This window comes from Patagioenas fasciata, chromosome 3 (assembly GCF_037038585.1).
Source record: "Patagioenas fasciata isolate bPatFas1 chromosome 3, bPatFas1.hap1, whole genome shotgun sequence".
NCBI lineage: Eukaryota > Metazoa > Chordata > Aves > Columbiformes > Columbidae > Patagioenas > Patagioenas fasciata.
In genome coordinates this window covers 117,995,112-118,015,792 of record NC_092522.1, presented here as the reverse complement: position 1 = coordinate 118,015,792, position 20,681 = coordinate 117,995,112, and the positions used below count along the sequence as shown (strand labels likewise).

General features: G+C 45.1%; 2 protein-coding genes across 5 annotated transcripts in view; one reads left to right on the top strand and one right to left on the bottom strand.

Moving 5' to 3' along the window:
- ITSN2 (intersectin 2) overlaps positions 1 to 9,748 on the top strand; it is an 86,055-nt gene extending 76,307 nt beyond the window's left edge. For both annotated transcript variants that reach the window (XM_065833249.2, XM_065833248.2), the window contains 11 exons: positions 688 to 809; positions 1,691 to 1,797; positions 2,422 to 2,605; positions 3,421 to 3,519; positions 3,685 to 3,852; positions 4,725 to 4,937; positions 5,616 to 5,737; positions 6,251 to 6,333; positions 6,494 to 6,577; positions 6,848 to 7,021; positions 8,285 to 9,748. In XM_065833249.2, the coding sequence (XP_065689321.2) occupies positions 688 to 809; positions 1,691 to 1,797; positions 2,422 to 2,605; positions 3,421 to 3,519; positions 3,685 to 3,852; positions 4,725 to 4,937; positions 5,616 to 5,737; positions 6,251 to 6,333; positions 6,494 to 6,577; positions 6,848 to 7,021; positions 8,285 to 8,427 (1,499 nt within the window). In that variant the 3' untranslated portion in view covers positions 8,428 to 9,748. The remainder of the gene's footprint in view (positions 1 to 687; positions 810 to 1,690; positions 1,798 to 2,421; positions 2,606 to 3,420; positions 3,520 to 3,684; positions 3,853 to 4,724; positions 4,938 to 5,615; positions 5,738 to 6,250; positions 6,334 to 6,493; positions 6,578 to 6,847; positions 7,022 to 8,284) is intronic.
- On the bottom strand, positions 9,343 to 20,560 carry FAM228B (family with sequence similarity 228 member B). 3 transcript variants are annotated; one of them, XM_065833252.2, is made up of 8 exons: positions 20,033 to 20,555; positions 17,855 to 17,953; positions 15,846 to 15,920; positions 14,985 to 15,182; positions 13,493 to 13,570; positions 12,561 to 12,648; positions 12,311 to 12,455; positions 9,343 to 10,823 (listed from the first exon to the last, which is right to left on the bottom strand). In XM_065833252.2, exons 2-8 carry the CDS (start codon positions 17,945 to 17,947, stop codon positions 10,787 to 10,789), a joined length of 714 nt encoding a protein of 237 aa, XP_065689324.1. In that variant the 5' UTR covers positions 17,948 to 17,953; positions 20,033 to 20,555; the 3' UTR covers positions 9,343 to 10,786. The 3 variants fall into 3 exon arrangements, with proteins under 3 accessions (XP_065689324.1, XP_065689323.1, XP_071663217.1); XM_065833251.2 differs by having other exon boundaries at positions 20,214 to 20,555; XM_071807116.1 differs by lacking the exon at positions 15,846 to 15,920 and having other exon boundaries at positions 20,033 to 20,560.
- Positions 20,561 to 20,681: the final 121 nt, after the last annotated feature.

Sequence of the window (20,681 nt, the reverse complement as noted above, 5' to 3'; positions counted from 1 at the left end):
GCATGTTATTATAGAAAACTTGGGGTTTGTGTCATTGAACGTCTGTGTGATCCTGTGCATGATTTTGGTTATCCATACATGATGCATAAAAGTAATTAAACATATTTCAGGCTTGTTTTGTTTCTAAACAAGAAAAAAAGTTGTGCAACTGTGAAGTTACACAACTATAACTTTATGCATTATAACTTTACAAATTTCTACTGGTGGTTTGTATCATAAATTAAAAGCCAAAGCAGAGTTCTATAGAAATGGGGTAGACATCAAAGGTGCAAGTTGTAAGTCAGACCCAGACACGTTCTAGATGACTTCATCTCATCTTACATTACGTAAGGTAAGAGAAAATCAGAGTTTCCAAACAGTGTGGCAGAAAAAGAGAAGAGATGAGGAAAATGATGAGACAAATGGAGTGGCAGGAAGTCAGGAATTCTTTTTTGCCATCACAGGACAAGAAGAAAGGATGCTCAAAGAAATAAAAAGGTGACAGACTGAAAAAATGACATAAGGGGAGGGTCAATCACTATATCACTCAATTTTGAAACCTGCTGCTGCTGTGGATGGGGTTTTTAAGAGAACCACTGTGTATATAGTTTGAACTGTGGGCTTGTGTATGTTGATGCAATTTTGTTATTATAGTTCATTGGATCTGATGGCTGAGTGGGATCTAAACTACCGGCTTCCTTCTCATAGGGTGTGCTGACCTCCAAAGCCTTGACACGATGCAGCCGATGGAGCGGAAAAGGCAGGGCTACATTCACGAGCTCATTCAGACAGAAGAAAGGTATATGGATGATCTCCAGCTCGTCTTGGAGGTGAGATGTCTTGGATATGAAAGTGCATTTGGGAGTAGAACACTGCTGTCCTGCTGAATAGTAACAATAAAGGGATTCTTGCGAATTGTGAAATGTTAGAGGAAGAAAGTGAGGTTCTGTGAGCTCCTCCATTTCTATTGAATGTGATGTGGTTGTCCACCAGGCAAAAACATCGCATTGTGAAAGCTGTCATCTTCCTGTTTTCCAAATCCTGGTCTTAGGTGTTTGGGCTCAGTGTAAAGATGATCAGCTGGGCCAGGGTGTCTGGCAAAGCTGCACAGGCTCACGACAGAAATTGTATAAGCACCACGGAAGTTTATTGTTGGCCTTTGTCTCCAATTTTATTTCTAGGAGCCAGACCACCTCACTAGGCAGGGCAGTATCTGGCCAGCATTAGGTGGTCTTGGGAGTCTGACTTGACCTCTGTGTGAAACAACTGTGTGGTGAAGTGCTAGAGATGTTAAACAGGCTGACTCACACGGGTATTCTGCTTTCCAGGGGTATTGTGCCTGAAAGAAGCTGTAGTTCTGCACGCAGGTTGCCTGTGAGTGCTCTGGGTATGGGAATGGGTGTGATGCCCAAGTGTAATTTGTGTAGCAATTGACTTCAAAATCATGGGAATGCTTTTCTGCTGAACAGCCCGCAGGTCCCAGAGCTCATCCCTGCCTCACAAATGGTGGTGCTGGTGTCAGAATGAGGTCACAGGCTTAGGAGAAATAGCGACAGCTGTCACAAGTGCTAGTAAGGAATTGCTTTTAACTTCTCATGAGAAATTGGACACTGAGTATTTCAAAAAAGAAAAATCTCTGCCAGGATAAACAAGAGGCTGAGCTGCTTTTGCCTCTGGAGAATTGCTCATCTTTCTGGTTTTGTGACTGCAGGTTTTCCAAAAACCGATGGCTGATTCAGGCTGTCTCACAGAGGGAGAAATGGGCCTGATCTTTGTCAACTGGAAGGAACTCATCATGTCAAATACAAAGTTACTCAAGTGAGTACTTAGCCCATTATTGTGTTTTTCTTAGTCTTAATTCTCTTGTTCCTTTCGCCAGGAAGTTGTCTGGTTTTACAGTAAATATTTCTGTCCTTGCTGATTATTCCCTGTGCACACGTGCATTCAGAACAGCTAAATGCATTCAGACTACCTCACAAAGGAGGAGTTAGTATGAGAGAGAGGGGCATAAACAGCAAGAACAGAGGCACATTTGCTGTAATACCTTAGAAACAGAGCCTGCACAAAAGCTTGTGCACAGGACACATCCTTCCCAGTTTTCTGCAAAGCAACCTTCTGTTCTCTAAAACTAAACTTCGGAGGGACAAAGTGGCTAATAATTCATTGAAAAGGGGATGCTGGCTGAGTGTAGAGATTGTTGCCGATTGTCCCAGAAACCTCAAAAGAGAGTCACAGTCCCACAGACCCCATCAGGTTCAGCTCAGCGTGTTGTGCCAGTGACTTCTGGGGGTTCAGGCTGGACCCTGCACCCCCTGGCAGCACCCGTGTCAGGGAATTCACCTCGCAAGCGCATGTCCTTTCAGAGATGGGTCTTGTAACGGTCTCGATTTCAGCCTCACAGACTGGGCAGCAAAGTCAGATGGTGATTTCTTTCCTCCTCAGAGCCCTGCGAGTGCGTAAGAAAACGGGAGGAGAAAAAATGCCAGTGCAGATGATTGGGGACATCTTAGCGGCAGAGCTGTCGCACATGCAGGCCTACATTCGGTTCTGCAGCTGCCAGCTGAACGGGGCTTCCCTGCTGCAGCAGAAAACTGATGAAGATGCTGATTTCAAAGACTACCTAAAGGTATCTTATTCAGTAGCTTTTGTGCCTTTTCCTTCCCTCAGTGACAGGAGCCCATCTAACCAGCATTGACCAGATCAAAATAACCCAGAAGAGTACAATCTTGCAAATCTTCTAAGGTGTATTTATATGATGACCAGGGTTAACACTGTGTTTTTTTATTTATATGCCTCTCTTCCTCTCTAGCTAAATTATTACTCCATTCCATTGCTCATTACTTCAGTCTAACGCTAACCCAAGGTGCCAGTGTCTGCATCTTCCAAAAATTCCTGCTGTCAGGAGGGGTAGGAGCCTGCGGAGTTGAATAAAAAGGCTGTTTTGCTGAACACACTTGTAATTTGGCGGGGTGTGCGGTCTGAATGGTGGGGTTGCAGCCAGGGCCACAGGTGTGCCCTGAGTGCCACAGGCAGGCACGCTGCAGAATCCAAAAGGAGTTGGTGCCGTACTGCAGCTGATGCAGCGGTTTTGAGGCCATGAAAGGAGAAATGCCAGAACTGTTGACATCGCGCATTTGTTTCTTTCATTGCTTTGGGTTTTTTTTTCAACCCGAGTGGAGCTTGAAATGTCAAAATAAAAGCTGGGACGGTTTTGAATGTAAGGATTCTGCATGAACGATCCTACGGCTTATGCTGGCAAAGCGTCTGAGTATAATGATAGCACCGGCTCTAGATAAAAGTATTGTTTGCTTACCAAAATATCTAAGATTTCTCATAATGCCTGGAAAAATGAATCTGATCAGACAGTTTTCAGTGTGGTGAGGTAACTGTTTCTTGATGAGTAATATGATGTGTCTGTTGAATCTCTGGGTTGCACCATAGAAACTCGCCTTGGACCCCCGCTGCAAAGGAATGCCCCTCTCCAGTTTCCTCCTCAAGCCTATGCAAAGAATAACCCGCTACCCTCTGCTCATAAAGAGTGTGAGTACCCTATGGCAGGTGAATGCTTTTGAGTTTGATCTCAATAGCAAAAGCAAAAAAAAACCCTTGTCCCTTTTATGGGGATTTTTCTGAGAGCGTGGAGAAATAGTACCTGTGCTCACCTCTGTTTTTATCTTCTTTCCTCCCCTTTTTGACACATACCAGATTCTAGAGAACACTCCAGAAAATCACCCCGATCACAGTAACCTCAAACTCGCCTTGGAGCGTGCAGAGGAGCTGTGCTCTCAAGTTAACGAAGGTGTGCGGGAGAAGGAGAACTCGGACAGGCTGGAGTGGATACAGTCCCATGTCCAGTGCGAAGGTCTCGCTGAGGTAACCGCGATGATGTGCTGTACAGTGGGGACTTTTCCGAGTCATTTCAGAAAGGCTGGGGGGAGAACAGGACTGCTGGCTCACATCTCTTATTAGAACATGAGCCGCTGCTGGGCTCTTGGCAGAGATGCTTTTATTAAATTCTGCTCACAGCCATAACATGATGAGCCCTTTTTTTGCATGATTTTGGAAGTGGAGAAATCCTGATTTATCAGATTAAAACTGATATAATTTAAACTGTTAAACAGAAATAACTCTTACCTCTGAAGTTATGGCCGTGCTGCCACTGGGCTAAGTCAGGTGTTACTACATGAAATTTCACACAGCGTATGTTTCCCAGGGTTGCCCTTTACACAGAAAAAACATGAGGAGAAACTTCTTTGAGGTGCCAGAGCCCTGGAACAGGCTGCCCAGAGAGGCTGTGGAGTCTCCTTCTCTGGAGACATTCAAACCCACCTGGACACGTTCCTGTGTGATCTGCTCTGGTGAACCTGCTTCAGCAGGTGGGTTGGACTGGGTGATCTCCAGAGGTCCCTTCCAACCACAACCACTCTGTGATTCTGTGAAAGGGCACAGAATGGCAGATCCTCAAAGGTGTGTGGGGTTCAGGCTCCTGCACCTTTCAGGACAGCCTTTAAAATGAGGTGTTGGGACAGTTCTCCACTGGCTGCATAAGGAACCAGGGCCTGACAGGCCCAGAAGGTCTGTCCTAGTTCCATCACCTAATCGTGCACCATAAGAGGTGACCTGAGTGCAGATTCATTAGACAAAACAGAAAAGGACTTTGAGCAGCTTGAGAAATCTCCACTGTGAAGAGGAGCAGGAACTGATGTCTGCATTAACTTGTGCTTCTAATGGGTTTTCTCTCCCAGCAACCGGTGTTCAACTCCCTCACAAACTGCTTGGGACCACGGAAGCTCCTGCACAGTGGCAAGCTGTACAAGGCCAAGAGCAACAAGGAGCTGTACGGTTTCCTCTTCAATGACTTCCTCCTGCTCACCTACATGGTGAAACAGTTTGTCTCGTCCGGCTCCGATAAACTGTTCAGCCCCAAATCCAACTCCCAGTTCAAAATGTACAAAATGGTGAGTGAATTTGAGGTGCCCCGTTGACGTGTTGTTATGGTGGGACCCGGCTTTGATGAGGAACGCTGCTCTCCTGCTGGGATCGGCCTGTCATACGGACACGTACTGGCAGCCAGCACACACAAGTGCCAGTGGCTTAGTCCCTGCTTCCTTAAACACTTTTGGCCACTTTGGGGTGAAAGGGCAGAAGTAGCATCGTGCCTGAGCAGCTGAGTGGGACGTTCAGAAGCAGAAGCCTTGACTTAGTTTTGCACAAGTTCCTGCATCCACAAGAAAATACCTGTCCTTTAGAAAATGTAAAGTAGAAACTGCAAAACTTTAGTCTCTGTATGTTCGCAGGATTTTGGAGTTGGGGAGATAAGTTTAAGTATCGGGGCTGGTTTCTGACAGGGAACTGGGGAGATTTCCAGGATTTCCAAGCTCTGCACTGCGGCTCTGCCTACGCAGTCCTGCCCCTTTCACAAAGCTCTTCCTCTAGAAAGACAGAATGGGCTGTATCACCAGGGTAGTTTTTCCTCTCAGTCCTTTCTCACATCCTTTGTGTGGTGATCTGGTTGTTCATCCTGTGTCCTGTGACTTTCGTTTTCCCTACAGTAAAACAATGTATCTGAACGTCCTTGCGAGTTCCTGTTTACTGTCAGGGTGATGCTGCCATGGTGATGTTTGCTTTTCTTTCAGCCTGTTTTCCTTAATGAAGTCCTAGTGAAATTGCCCACAGACCCTTCAAGTGATGAGCCAGTTTTCCACATATCACACATTGACAGAGTTTACACGCTTAAAACTGACAACATTAATGAGCGGTGAGTAGTGACAATGCAGGTCTGAGCTGTAACTTTTGAGCATGGCTTTAGGCTGTATTTCCAGTGGGGTCTCTGGGTTCAAGAACAAAGTTTAGTCTTCTGATCAGGAATAAACTGGTCTGACTCATTTGAGTTACGTGTTTTCTCTCATTTTGTTCTGCTTGTGCAGCAGCTCTTGTAATGGAATCCAGAGTCATATCTACTGCTCTTCAGTGTTACAGTTGTATAGAATATTTCAGGGCTACAAAGTCCAGCATCCCATGGGATTCTTCCCCAGTCTTGGTCAGTCTTTAATGTGATCCAGCAGCTTTAATAAAACAGCCTTTATCTAGGCTGTGTAGAAATGTGACACAAGTTTAAATCCAAAAACTCCATCACTTTAGTTCTTGATTTAACTTGATTTGTGATGCCTCTGAAACCCAGTGGGGGGAAAAAAATGGAAAAAGAGTTGCTGACAGTGCAAGAATTTCCTGCCTTTGGGATGACCCTGACCATAGGGATTGCTCTTTGCAGCACTGCGTGGGTCCAGAAAATAAAAGCGGCATCAGAGCAGTACATCGAAACTGAGAAGAAGAAACGTGAAAAGGCTTATCAAGGTACCTACAGAGTTCTGTGTTTCCTTCTCATCCGCCTGGACACATGGGCAGGGCCTTTTCTGGAGGATGCCAGTGTCCATGCAGGGTCTTCCTCTTCAGATCTATCACCAGTTTTTATGGTTGCGACCAAACCATTTCTTTCTGACTTCTTTGTTCCCAGCTCGCTCACAGAAAACCTCAGGAATAGGACGCTTGATGGTGCATGTGATTGAAGCAACAGAGCTCAAGGCCTGTAAGCCCAATGGTGAGTGAAGGAAATAGCATCAAATTATTCCTGCAGTGTTTGGAGAGGCTTGCTGAGAGGAGTTTGGTGATTTGGGAAACACTGTGGTTCAAGCTACAGCTTCTGTACGAATTAGCTATTTAGTGTCAGAGGACCAAGTGATAGAGGGATATATGGACTGCCTGACCCACATCTTCTGGACAGCAGCGTCGATGCATGTCCAGGCGGCCTGCAGATGGGGAGGGAGATTTCTGTGCTGCAGGGGTGTTTCACTGCTGGTTCTGTGTTTAGGGAAGAGCAACCCATACTGTGAAATCAGCATGGGCTCTCAGAGCTACACCACGAGGACCCTGCAGGACACCTTGAACCCCAAGTGGAACTTCAACTGCCAGTTCTTCATTAAGGATCTGTATCAGGACGTTCTGTGTATCACCATGTTTGACAGAGATCAGTTCTCACCTGATGGTAAGTGCGAATGTTTTAGGAAAAGTGCTTTTTGGTGACTGTGGGTGCACAATTCCTCACCAGCAGCTCCAAGAGCCTGTAGGTATGATTGCTTCCTGAGAAATGGTGTGGAAAAACAATGCCTCCTTACTCGAGAGGTTCAGTAGCCTTTTGCTTGGAAACTGAACAACTTTTTTAGCAGTCAGTTGCTTCAAGTGTTTTTTAAAATGTCAAATGCTTTTTCAGGGCTCTGACACACAGTTGATTCTGTGGAGTAATTTCTGTACTTAAAAGGAACCTGTAAGAAAGACAGGGACAGACTTTTTAGCAGGGCCTGTTGTGATAGGACAAGGGGTGATGGTTTTAAACTAGAAGAGGGGAGATTCAGGCCAGACACGAGGAAGAAATTTTTTACAATGGGGTTGTGAAACCCTGGCCCAGGTTGCCCAGAGAGGTGGTGGATGCCCAAACCCTGGAGACATCCCAGGCCAGGCTGGACGGGGCTCTGAGCAACCTGATCTGGGTGAAGATGTCCCTGCTCATGGCAGGGGTGGCACTGGATGAGCTTTGAAGGTCCCTTCCAACCCAAACTACTCTTAAGATTCTGTGATTCTTGCAGATCTGCAAGGTGCAGCCTTGACCTGAGTTGCCCTGTATGTAGCTGTAGCTCAGTCTTTTCTCCAGCGAGGTGACGTGACTTTGTGAGGCTGCTGCTCCCCGTTGGACAGTTGCCTGTTGTTTTTTCAGTTCATTGTAAATCTTTTAATGCACAGACACAAAGATGTTTATATATGAAATGGCCACAAAGAGGGTATATAATTTCTGACTAGGACTGTAAACCAGAAATTGTTCAAGGTCATTGTTCTTGTGAAAAGAATGCTATATAAGCCTAGTTAAAAGTTGGCTGAGCCAAAATAGTTGATTTTTTTTTAATTGTCTTTGTTGCACCGCAGCTGACTGGTAAACAGGTCCCATCACTTAACTTTGATCTTCCAGCTCTAAGACAAGAGAACAAGAAATCGTCTTTCTGAAAGGGAAACCCTTAGATCAAACTGTCACATAAAGGCAGGTTTTCCATCCTAATTCCATAGCATTTTTTTTTCTTCTAAAAAGACCCTTTTTTGTCACTGCTGGCTGATTTGCACCAACTGAGGGCAAATCAAACAGGAAGCTTGGGAGCCATGCTCTGGAAACAAACACAGACTATGTGGCATTGCAGCTTAACCTGATTTTCTAAGTTTAACATCTTTTCTTAACAACATTTCATATTCATTTGCCCAACAGATTTTTTGGGTCGCACTGAAGTTCCAGTAGCAAAAATCAGAACTGAACAAGAAAGCAAAGGCCCCACGACTAAACACTTGCTGCTGCATGAAGTTCCAACAGGTGAAGTCTGGGTCCGTTTTGACCTGCAGCTCTTTGATTAGAAAACACTCCTCTAAGAACACCTTTGTTAATTTATGAAGGACAAATGAAGCTGACAGCCTGAACAATTGTTTTGTAAAAGATTCCTGCCCCACGCTGGTTATTAAGCAAGAGTTCGTGCTGCTTCCGTATTTCCTCTTGGTTACTGGTTGCGCTTAGTTCCTTGCAGCATTCGAAGTTGTTGATCTATGCAAAAAAATGTTACTGTATGTACAGTACTACAGCTCAGTGCCTTTTTATTATGTTGGAATTATGTTGGTTTTGAATGCCAATGTTTCCATTTTCAGGGCCATAAAAAGTATTAAGTAGAAATGTGGTATCAAGACGTATATTTTAGCACTTAGTCTGACATATAGACTGAGGAATGGTTGAGCTCAGCACTAGAATCATTCCATTTGAGATCTGACAAGTGATATCCACTGGAATTTTCCCGTCTCAGGATGATAGTTTTTTTAAAGATTAAATGCTGAAGAAGCCTTAGCACTGGAGAGGTCTCTGATATATTGTATATTCTTTAAGAATCAAGTGTAGTTCTTTACTTGACTTAGTTCTGCACTGAAATCAGTAACTGCTACTTGATTTTTCTTTCTGCTTCAGTTTCATTCACCTTTCTCTGCTGAGACAATGTGGTTGTGAAGAAGAACTAGAAAAGAATATTTTAAATACTGTGACCCACAATAATGTGGAAAAATACTCTTCAGCTTTTGGTTTTTTTCCTAAATGTAAGTTATTTGTGTACATTTCTTTGGTCTTGCAGACCTCCATGTGAATCTTGAAGCTTTGATGTTGCCAACATGTATATAGAGAGTAAAATATAAGTTTATTAATGTAATTTGTCTACAGATGTTTATTGATGCATAGTGATTTTTTAAAAGTCTATTTTATTGTACAGGGCAATGTGAAATAATGAGAAAACCTTTGAAGATTAAATTCAAGAAAAGTTTATTACAAGTTTAAAACGTTCGCTCGGGGGAACTGTCACACCAATGTGAAACTGTAAAATGAGATTGTTTGAAAGCAAAAACTTTCTCTTGGCACCAAAATCAAGGATGGTTAATTCAAAATATATATATTACAAAGGGTTTGATACATTGTAACGATTTTGCTGCCTCCTTAAAGGGCTTTGTTGAAAAAACACAGCATGCAATTGAGCAGCGCCTGCCCCTGTTTTCCATGGGTGCAGCAACACCCCCCAATACTGGACAGTTTCGCACCCGATTGTCATCTGTGTACCCTCCTGTCACAGGGCTGAGTCAACCTCTATTTTTAACAGTTTTCTGTGGTTCAGTATTTCTAATCCTAAATAAAACTAAATCTTGGCAACTCGTGAGAGATTGTGTCTGTGCAGTGGGAGTTTGGAACTTGTCGAACGAGCACAGAGAAAATTCTGTTTTCAGGCTTTGCTGCCAGAGCTGCTGTGCGGGGACATAGGGACCGTGCTGTGACAAGAAAGGAACCGATTTGCAAGACACCAACAGCATTTGGTGCTCAACACCGACTCTCCGAAAAGTGCAAGACTTAAGAACACTTTCCCTCTCCTCTCCCCGAATTAACTCCTGCCTTCTCAGAACACTCAGTATGTCTGTTAAGGTTTGACTGCTTGTACACTGCCTCCAGGAGGAAGTCGTTTGAAACCTCAGTAGCAGCCTAACATTATTTTGCAAATACGATTTTGCAAGATGTTCACTGTGGGAGTTCTGATAGAGATTTGAACAAACAAAACCAAATCATTATTTCCTCATCAGTGCTTTCTGAACCACTCTTCTGTACACGTCTGCTAACCAGGCACAGAGCCTCCTTCTCATTCAAAGAAAAGGTTTGTTCTGAAATCTCTTCATGCAAAATGGCTGTAGCTAAAATTTTGCAAGCTTTGGCATTCCCTCTTCCCACCACTAACATTCACACTTCTCATAATATGAAATACAGCGGACTCAGAGCTGTAGCTGTTGCAAGAGCTGTGATAACATATGGATCCTGCACTGTATAGAAAAGGGCCTACCAGGTTTTTTTCTAACTTTTCTCACCAGTGCATCTCCTTTAATACAAAGACACTGTCACCCTATAAACCAGAGAATATCAGCTCCATCTTTGTAGAGCTGAGCCTCAGTTAAACCTCCTAAAACAGTAGGTTTTGGACTGCAGAGCACAAACTGGAGCTGAAAATAACAGAAGCAGCATCTCAAACATTTCTTTGGCTGCTGGGTAACAGTACTCATGTTTAAGACACTGAGTTTATTGCCATTTGCCAGAAGACATGACCTGTAATCACTTGCTTTGGCAGAAGACGTAACACATTTTGCAAATGGTACCTTCTGATGGTTGTGCCCACCGCCGCGGTCAGCTGGACGCCAGGTGACATCATCAGCTCTCGCTGTCTTTGTGGCTGATGACTTTCTGCCTTTAAACAGAAGTAGAAACTATTACTAGTCTGTGCAACACGAAGGCTGCTGTATCCCTCCACAGCTCCCCACACCACCTCACTCCAGGAAATGTTTGCCTTTGTGACCAGTTTTCCTTCTAGAATGTGCCATTACCTCACAACTGCTCCAAACAAGCTGGAGTGAAGCCTTGGGCCAGTAAGAGGCATAAAACCCCAGGGGCTGGGGGGAGAGAGCAGGGCTGGTTCAGGAGGACATCAAGCTCCCAGTTCAGCTTTGATGTCATTAGAGGAGTTCCCTTAACTGTTGTGTACTGCAATGGTGGAACCAGAGAGCTTTGAAAAGGGGTGAATCAGAGCACTGGGACTTCAAAAAACCATCATAATTAAAAAACAAAACAAAGCACCCCTCTTCACTGATCCTAAATGTTTCTCTATCAGGGCAGGTCTGCTGGGGCTCTCTGGTGTTCTCAGCTTAAGCAGTTGCATCACTGCTCCAGTTCAGTTCACCATTACTGGGCTCTGCTGCGTTTTGAGTCCAACCAGCCTGTAGGCCACCAAAACCCTGGTATGATGCTTGGCTATAGGATGTGACTTTCTGGAGTGGTGGGTAGCTCCCTCGGCACAGGAGGAAGCCTCATGGTGTGAGCTAGGACACATATCATACCAGAAGGTTCAAAGGACATTGGTTGAGCAAATGTGAGGAAAGGTCAAGAGAGTTGGGACAGTTCAGAATGCTCAGGGGGATCTCATCATTGTGTACAAATAGCTGAAGGGAAGATGCAAAGAGGACAGAGCCAGTGGTGCCCAGTGCCAGGACCAGAGGCCATGGCCACAAACTGAGACACAGGAGGTTCCCTCTGAGTGTAAGGAAACGCTTTTCTACTGTGAAGGTGACTGAGCACCAGTACAAGTTGCCCAAAGAGGTGGTGGAGTCTCCAGATTTGGAGATACTCAAAAGCCATGTGGACACGGTACTGGGCAGCTACCTCTGGGTGGCCCTGCTTGAGCATGGGGTTGGACAAGGTGACCTCCAGAGGTCCGTGCCAACCTCAACCATTCTGTGATCTAAGCTATAAGCATGACCTCACTCTGCCTCTAAAATCTAGAAAGTAATAGGAAAAAAAACAAAACCAAAACAAAAAATAACAAACAAACAAAAAACCCCACAAGTATGAACATTAAATCCTTTCAGATCTTCCAGTAAAGTATGCAGGAGACATTCCATGGCCTGACAAGCTGCATGCAGAAAATGTGGGAAGCTCCACACCAAAAAGCCACTTTATTTCAAGGCTCACCTTGACCATCAATTAAGAACACACCCTGCTGCTCACTCCACACCTGAGGGCCTTCCCTTCACCAATTCATTTCTCAGGAGAAATACGCAATTTATTGCTTTAGCAGAATTTACCATGCAATTTATGTTTTAGCAAATACTCTGCTAAGCAGCCAAGCAGGAGGGGCCTCATGATGTTGTGCTGCCTCTCAGTAAACACATGAGCTCTTACCTGTTAGTTTTGTAGACCTCACTAGCGATGTAGAGGTATGGTATCTTCAGCCACGCAATTGGATCCATATGTTGACGGCTCAAAGGAAGCAGTGGCAGTTCTGCTTTACTGAGTTCGTTCACTTCACTGGTAGAACGTGGTCTGCCTGGTGGGGAAGTCACAAGTGCTTCATGTGAGCATCTACTGTCACAAGCAAGGTATCCCCCCGCAATATGAAACACTTCCAAGGGATCCCAATGGTTTAACATACCTGTCTCACACTGCTTGATAACGCCTGCCTCAATAAACTTTCTTTGAATGCCTTGTAACAGAGGATCCTGTAAAGCTGGTATTGAAACCTGTGACAGAGACATTTCAGGCTTATGCACCAACACAAGCACTTTGTCAGAGTCTCAAAAGACCGAAGCCAGAGATAAATGCCAAGGTACCATTGCTTAGCAGGGAAGGAGCATCAACCTCATTTTTTATTAATGAAAACATGAGGCACAGACTTAAGCAGCCCGAGAAACAGAGCATCTCAGTTCCTCAGGCAGACCACAATACATTCAACAACTATGCCACGAATTTAGACCACAGACATGAGATCTGATCTCCTGGAGGCAGTTGAACTTGATGAAGCATCATCTGAATCAATGATCGATGAAGTATCAGCTCAGTCCCCACAGCTGCTGAGGGCTCCCAGCATCCAGAAGGGATTCAGAGAATTTAGAGAATTGCACTCCATGGACTTGTGTCCAAGTCCTACCTAACTCTTCTATTAGGTCTTTGGGTGCATTTAGGTGAGCTTTTGTAAAGATAATGTGAACTGTCAAATTATTTCCTTCTGCAGAACACAGACCCAGCTTGCCTGGGAACTCACCAACACTTGTTAGGACACTGCCTGCCCTGTCACAATGAATGTGAGATGAGGAAAACAAACCTCCCCCCTGCCATTGCTTCTGTGCCTCCAAATCTGGGCTTAGGATGGATCCAAATCATGCTCCCAGTGAAAACCATTTTCAAACACTCTTGGGCTTAAATGCAGTAGGGGCTGGGACCCACATTTATTTAGTTAATAAAACTAGAATGTGCTGCTCTACACCAGCCTCATAGCAGCATGTCAATAACGCGCTCTGCCTCCTCCCTAACCATCAATTGGTCAAAAAGTGCTCTTAAACCTCACAGCCTCAACAACCATCACACCTTCCAGCGGTCTGTGTGTGTCTTCAGGAAGAACGGATCATACTCGGACGGGTCATAAGTTTCCAAAGCCACAAAACCCTGTGGGAGAAGCAGGTACCAGGTCAAGTCTCAGAAGCTGTTGGTGATAGAACAACGAGAGCACAGCAAGACTACATATTACACAGCCAGGTGTGGTACGAGGAGATCTGGGGAACAGGACTAGAAGAGTAATAGCAGGGAAAAGAACAAGAGAAAATGGATAAAAAGAAAAGAAGGGGGGCAGAAATGCACAGCCAGAATTCAGTACATTAACCAAACCACAGAAGCGTCTAAAGTTCTGCAAAATGTATCATAAGATGCCACAATTAATGTAAACTTATGCAAATTAATTGTCCTGATACTCTGAAGGGTTTCAACCTGATTTTCAGACATGCGGATGACAGAGCTGACACCACAGAGCAAGGAGAAAAGGTGGAGGCTGATCACTGGTGCTGTGCTTGTTCAGAGAGGACACATCCCAGTACGCCAGCCATTGCTTCTGGAGGACACCCAGCAAAGTCCCGACCTGACACAGAAACTTGCAAGACAGACTGATACAGACCCAGATATGCCCAGTACACCCAACATATCCTAAATCCCGAGACTTCAGCTCTTTGTCATCACGTGCAGCTTAAATGCATGGGTCTATCACATCAGACCTTTGAAAAAAAATCATTTGCTCTCATTAAAACAACACCACTCCCATGACATTTTCATTTCAGGATGGGAAGCTTGTTTACAGTCTCATAACTCCACTGTGCAGTGGTTTCCACTGACAACAAATGCCTGTTCTATATATCCATTCCTGAAGTGCAGAAAGTTGAGTCATGGAATCTGATACTCAACAGTGGTGTGAAATTCAGAGCAAAAATCAAGAAAACCAACAAGTATGTCCTACAGTGACTGCATTTTTTATGAGTGTTGAAACACACAGAATTACAGAATCAATTAGTTGGTCTGCATGCAGACTTTTGTTTGTTTCACCCTGTTCCCACCTCTTTTTTTCTTTCATAAAGCTTGATCAGTAGCATCCAAGGCCACAAAATCATGTCACTCATCCTCTGTTAACATCCTGCGGTACTGCTCTAGCTGAACTCCTGAGACGTGAGAGTGTGGTCCACTCCCTGGTCACAGACTCAGCCTTTGGTTTCAGCTGACAGAGCTCAAGGTTCTCCCTCTAAACAGTCCAGCTCACACAGGGAAACCCACCACAATATGGTGTTTCACCATATTCAGACACCAGCAGGTGCTCACTGCACCAGGCAATGCTATTGTTCATATCTGATGGTGAATTTAAACAGCTGTAATGATATATGTCACCATTACAGCACTCCCGTGGAAGAAGTTTCAGGTAAGGCGTATCTGAACTCCAGGCTACTCAATTGAAAAGCAAATAACAGCTGAAACCCTGATCTCACCCACAACCATCTGTATGCAACGCTGTTCAGGACAGAAATCTAATTCTGGTTGATACCTTCTTTTTACAGTAGTTTAAATAGAGAGAGAGTTGTTTATCGTTCCTTTTCCGTATCTCCTCGCTTGACTGGCTGTCCATTTTGTCCTCAATTTTCTGCAGCAGTGGTTCTGAAACATCCTCAAGCCATTTCTTGTACAGCATCTCCTTCTTTCTCAGATTTAAGAAATCATTGTGCCTCAAATATCTGTCTACCTCCTAAGTAAAAAATGGAAAATAAAAAACATACAACCACATTAAAGACCCACAGGTGAAACTACACAGCCTGGCTGACCTGATCTGACTGGTCCTTGCTGCAAGGGCCCTGTTTTCCAGCCCTTCTTTCTTCTCCTCCCTCTCTCCTCTTCCCACCTCTGGTTTCCAAGCTCTCCCTTGCACCAGCTCTGGCATTCAGACTCTAATTTTTGTAAGCTGTAGTGCAAGACTGGCAGAAAATCATTTCCTTTGTCTCACCACGTTAGTGAGCTGAAATCACCTCAGAGTGAGTGTCTGATAAGTACCAGATTGTGCAAGACAAGCAGGAAGAGAAGAACCTTCTTGCAGCACTGATAATCTGCTCAGCCATCCTGCCCTTTATTCTCAGGCCCATCGTCACCATCTGGTCACACCCACCGAACAGAAGTTAGATGAAAACAGGCAAGTAAATCACCAAAGACAGATGATAATTCCTAAGCTCATATTTAGTGTTACCACTTCAGCCCTATCCCGAGGAGGATGAGGAGGGCAAGAACTTGTAATGCTAAATTTAGTTTTCCAAGAATACAAACCATTGACATTTTCTCATGAATAACTGAAGGAGAGAAAAAACATTAACATGCAGGAAAGCACACAACAAATGAAAGAAGAGACACTACTTCTTACCCTCACAAAATAATGTTCTCTGTCCAAGATGCACTGAACAGAACCAATGATGTCTTGACTTTCATCAGGTGCTGCCTAACAAAACATTAAAGGAACCACATGAAGTAAAAGCAGGATTAGAGTAGGAGAGATGAAGTATCAGGTTTCCAGCCAGATACCCACTCTGACACTAACTGTGTCTTCATCTCCATGAGCCATGGACAGTACATTTTGTTTCAAAGAACAAAACGATTCACAAATCTATTCCAGAACGATTGTCAGCTTTGAAAACATTTGTCGGAGTTATCAAATTCCACCTCCTGACTTTTACTTCGTTCCTTTGTGCCTTTTTCAATTACGTAAGTCACTTTCAAACAACTGCTACATTCCACCGCAGGGCTGGTTGCATTTCAGTGGTTTTTAAAGTTAATTCTACCAGATGAAGCTTATGCTGAAGCACAAACTCTGAGCTCCAGCCAGGAAATTCCACCTCCTCTATTGTACGTGCACCAGTGGATTTGGATCAATTTATACCACGGAGAAAGCAGAACCACAGAGACAAAATGCCCTTTATGGGAATTTAAACCTCTATTTATTTCAGATTCACTCGAGACACGCTGCTTCCAGGAAATGTGTATTCACAAAATTACCTAGGTAGAGTGGATCAAAAGAAAAGCTGATTTCTGCACAGATACTGACTACACGTTCTTCAGCCAGATCTTCCAGCTATGAAAAGAACCCTGGTGTTCAACTTTTGGCAAAATGTAGTTAAAATAATCTACAAAGACTCTCTCAATCAGGTATTCATACAACATTAACTTTTTTTTTCCTGTACAGGACAACTTTTAAGCATTTACTCTGTGCAACCCAGCACTTCGGTGATACTGTATGACCCCCAACTGCAGATTCAGATCCTTTACCATTGATTCGAAGTGAAATCTGCAATCTACATTTTTATTTGTTTCATTTCATATTCCCTGCTCTGACAGACACATCTGCCTGGATATTCCTGCCTCCTCATGGAAATTCTTTCCTGTCTTTTCTGACTGAAAGAGCCAGAAACCACAGGTAAGCAGATGCTGGACGGGACCTCTGGAGGTCACCTGGTCCCACTGCCTGCTCAAAGAACAGCAAACCTCCTACATAAAATTGCTCAGGGCCTCGCCCACACAAGTTTCGAAAATTTCCTTCCTCAAATTTGCAACCTCACGTCCTTCACTCCACCTGCTTCTATAAAACAAAAATCCACACTTCTGACATGTAACCTGGCACAAGCCAATGTAACAGACGTGGTATTGAGGACTTTCCTTCCCTCCTGTACAACTTTGCAAGCTTTCTCTCCTTTCACCAGACACAAGGAAAACTAAAAGATTCACAGTAGAATAGGTCACAACCTCTCAATCCTCTCCTGTATTATTTCAGCCCCTGTAAGACAGCTTCCAAAACCAGAAACGCACACCAGCCTGAGCATCGTGGCAGGCTAGGAGGCTGTTCCCCTAACATGATTTCCTGCCTTCTCTGTACAGAGGGGATAAAAGACACAGAGTAAAATAGGGACTTACAATGAGGACACTACTACATGGTTTGGAAAGCAGGTACCCTGCTTCCCTCCATCTTGAAATTAAGATTGTTTTTTTTTTTTTGTCTACATGTGCTCCACAGTTTCTGGTATTCCCTGTGCAAAGTCCCCTGCTCTGCAAATGATCTCCCCCTTTTTCCAGACCGCCCAAGTCCACTAATCTTCAAGGAACGCTCTAAAGTATCTCCCACCTTGTGGTCTCTGAGGAGCAGGGGAAAGACTTTCTCAGTTTATTCTTCATCCTGCAATGACTGGTTAAAAGAGACTGTGCACTGTATTACCTACACAGATAAATAACAGCAAACACATCTTTATTAGCGCTGAACTCATTTCTGATACAAAATCAACAGATGAACAGTGAGGACTGAAGAACATCTGGATACCTGAGGTGCTACAAACTGGGTATTAGACAAGGCAATACACTTTCATGTGAGCAACATATCCTACCTACCTGCAGAGGTGCCCCAGGCTTCTGCTTCAGGCCACCTTTTGAAGATTTCCTTTCACTCCAAACAGTTTTGTTCTTCTGAGATAGGAATGCCATAAATCCCTGGACAAGTTTAAGATGAGGAAAACACATATTTTTATAGTTTCTAAGTTTACAAATCAAACAAAAAAACCCCACTAGCCTCTTTTCCACCTCTTTTCACTAACTAGTTTTAAGACTCCATCTTCATCGTACAAAGAAGGACTGAACCTTTCTGCGAGCACACAGCAAAGCAGATGTTTGCTCTCACCACAGAGGACTGGACCCAGGAGAGACAAAAGAGAACAAAACCAGAAAACCTGCCTGTGGTAGCAACCTGCCTTAAAGACACCACAAGTGATAAAATTTCTAGCTGCAGATTTTTTCCCCCCAATCTTAACAAGTAAAGCTGATGCTGAATCTTAATTCTTTCTTTTTCTGTTTTGTTTGGACTCTTGATATGAGATCCCAACTCTCCATGGCTGGCAAAGGCAGGGCCCACTAACATAAAACACCAGCTGTTTTGCAGGTCTTAAAACTAAATGTTTAACCATGTCTTGGGACAGAAACACAGTAAATTATTTTGGAAGTCTGAACAGATAAAACAAGATTTGAAGCTAATCTAACCATTGTGTCTGTAAATACTAAACCCTGTGAACAGGCTGGCTGTTCTGTATTGGGGCATTTGCTCTATTATGATCAAACCTGAGAATAACACTGCCTTAAAGTTCTTGCTAGATACAGAATCATAGAATCATTTTGGTTGAAAAAGAGCCTCTACATCATCAGGACCAATCATTAGCCTAACTCTGGCACTAAACCATGTCCCTGAGAAACTCATCTACGTGTCTTAAACACCTCCAGGGATGGTGACTCCACCACTGCCCTGGGCAGCCTGTTCCAATGCTTCATAATCCTTTCTGTGAAGAATTTTTTTCCTAATATCCAATCTAAACTTCCCCTGGTGCAACTTGAGGCCATTTCCTCTTGTCCTATCACTTGTTACTCGTGAGAGGAGACCAACACCCTCCATGCTACAACCTCCTTTCAGGTAGCTGTAGTGAGCAAGAAGGTCTCCCCTCAGCCTCCGTTTCTCCATATACCTGTATCCCGCTTTGCTGTCAGCAGTATAGCTTTGTATCACAGGTTTTTCTTTCTTCCTAAGTCCTGTTCAGTAAAGCAGAACATCATCCCTGAAACATCCGTCTGCTAAAATTCACACACAAACTCCACCCAAACACAAGTCTTTGCAGCAGTTTGGAGAAGAGAGATTTTAACCACTTCTGTGACAAAAGGTAAGAATCCTCATACATGCCCCAGTCCTCTCAAAAGCCCCTTTCTGACAGAAGTCCTTATGCAGGCCATGCCTTTAGGCTCACACATCACCATCTCCTCAGCAAACATGGATGTCAACCTTTGCAAGCACAGCAGCTGCCTTTACTGGTGGCTTGGTCCTTTCTGATCATCTCAGATGCCAGAACAGAGCATGAGGAGACAACCAACCTCTATGGCAAACAGGGCAGCCCTGTGACCAGCACCTAGGAGTTCAGAGAATCATAGAATGTCCTGAGCTGGAAGGACCCACAAGGATCATGGAGTCCAACTCCTGTCCCTGCACAGGACAACCCCACAGTTCACACCGTGTGTCTGAGGACGTTGTCCAGTCTCTTCTTGAACACTGTCAGGCTTGGGGCCGTGACACCTCCCTGGGGAGCCTGTTCCAGTGTCCAGCACCCTCTGCGTGAAGAACCTTTTCCTCATGTCCAACCTGAACCTCCCCTGGCACATCTTCCTGACATTCCCTCGGGTCCTGTCACTGGTCACCAGAGAGAAGAGCTCAGCCCTGTCCCTTCTCCTCCCCTTGTGAGGAAGCTGTGGCTGCCATGAGCTCTCCCCTCAGTCTCCTCTTCTCCAGGCTGAACAAACCAAGTGACTTAGCTGCTCCTCATACGGCTTCCCCTCCAAACCCTTCACCAACTTCGCGTCCCTCTTCTGGACACTCTCCAGTAGCTTTATCTCCTTTTTATCCTGTGTCACCCAGCCCTACACACAATGCTCCAGTAGAGGCTGCACCAGTGAGGAGCAGAGCAGGACAATCCCCTCCCTCTAATGCTAAAATAATAGATTATGACTGCTAAGCTAACAGATAAAGTGCACACGTACAGAGAGCCCACAGGCCTAGCCCCTCCACCTCGGAGGCAGCGATGAGGACAACACCAGTTGAGAGGAAAGGCCCCCAGGGGCCCAGCGTGTCCCGCCCCAGCGCCGGGCAGGTGTGGGTCCCACAGGCCCGAGGGCAGGCGGAGGCAGCAGCAGAGCCCCGCGCTCCCCCGGGCCGACACACCTCTTCGCCGGGGTCCGCGCACCGGTTCGAGAGATACTCCGGAACACCCCAGAGGAACCGAGAAGTAGCTGCGGTGGACGCCGTAGTACGACAAAGCCCAGCTGAGGGGAAGATGGCGACGCCCACTCAGCACTCACACGTCGTCTAACACCACCGCTGCATGTCCTTCCGCCCCAGAAAATAGTCCCTCCCCCGTCACACCTAGCCTCTCGGGAAGAGAAAGGGCCGCCCGTGGGGACAGTGATTCAGCTCCCCGACTGCAGGGCCACCACACACTGGCAGCCTCCCGGGCAGAGGCGGGACAGAGGAACCGTCGGATCCCTCCGCGCCCGGCCGTCCAGCGTCCCTCGCTGCCACGGCAACCCGAACTGGGCACCCTCCCCTGCGCTCGGTCAGCGTGGGTAAAGCCTTCCGCCAATCAGAAAGGGCGCGCCTGAGTGAATGAGCCAATCAGGAGCGAGGATAGCC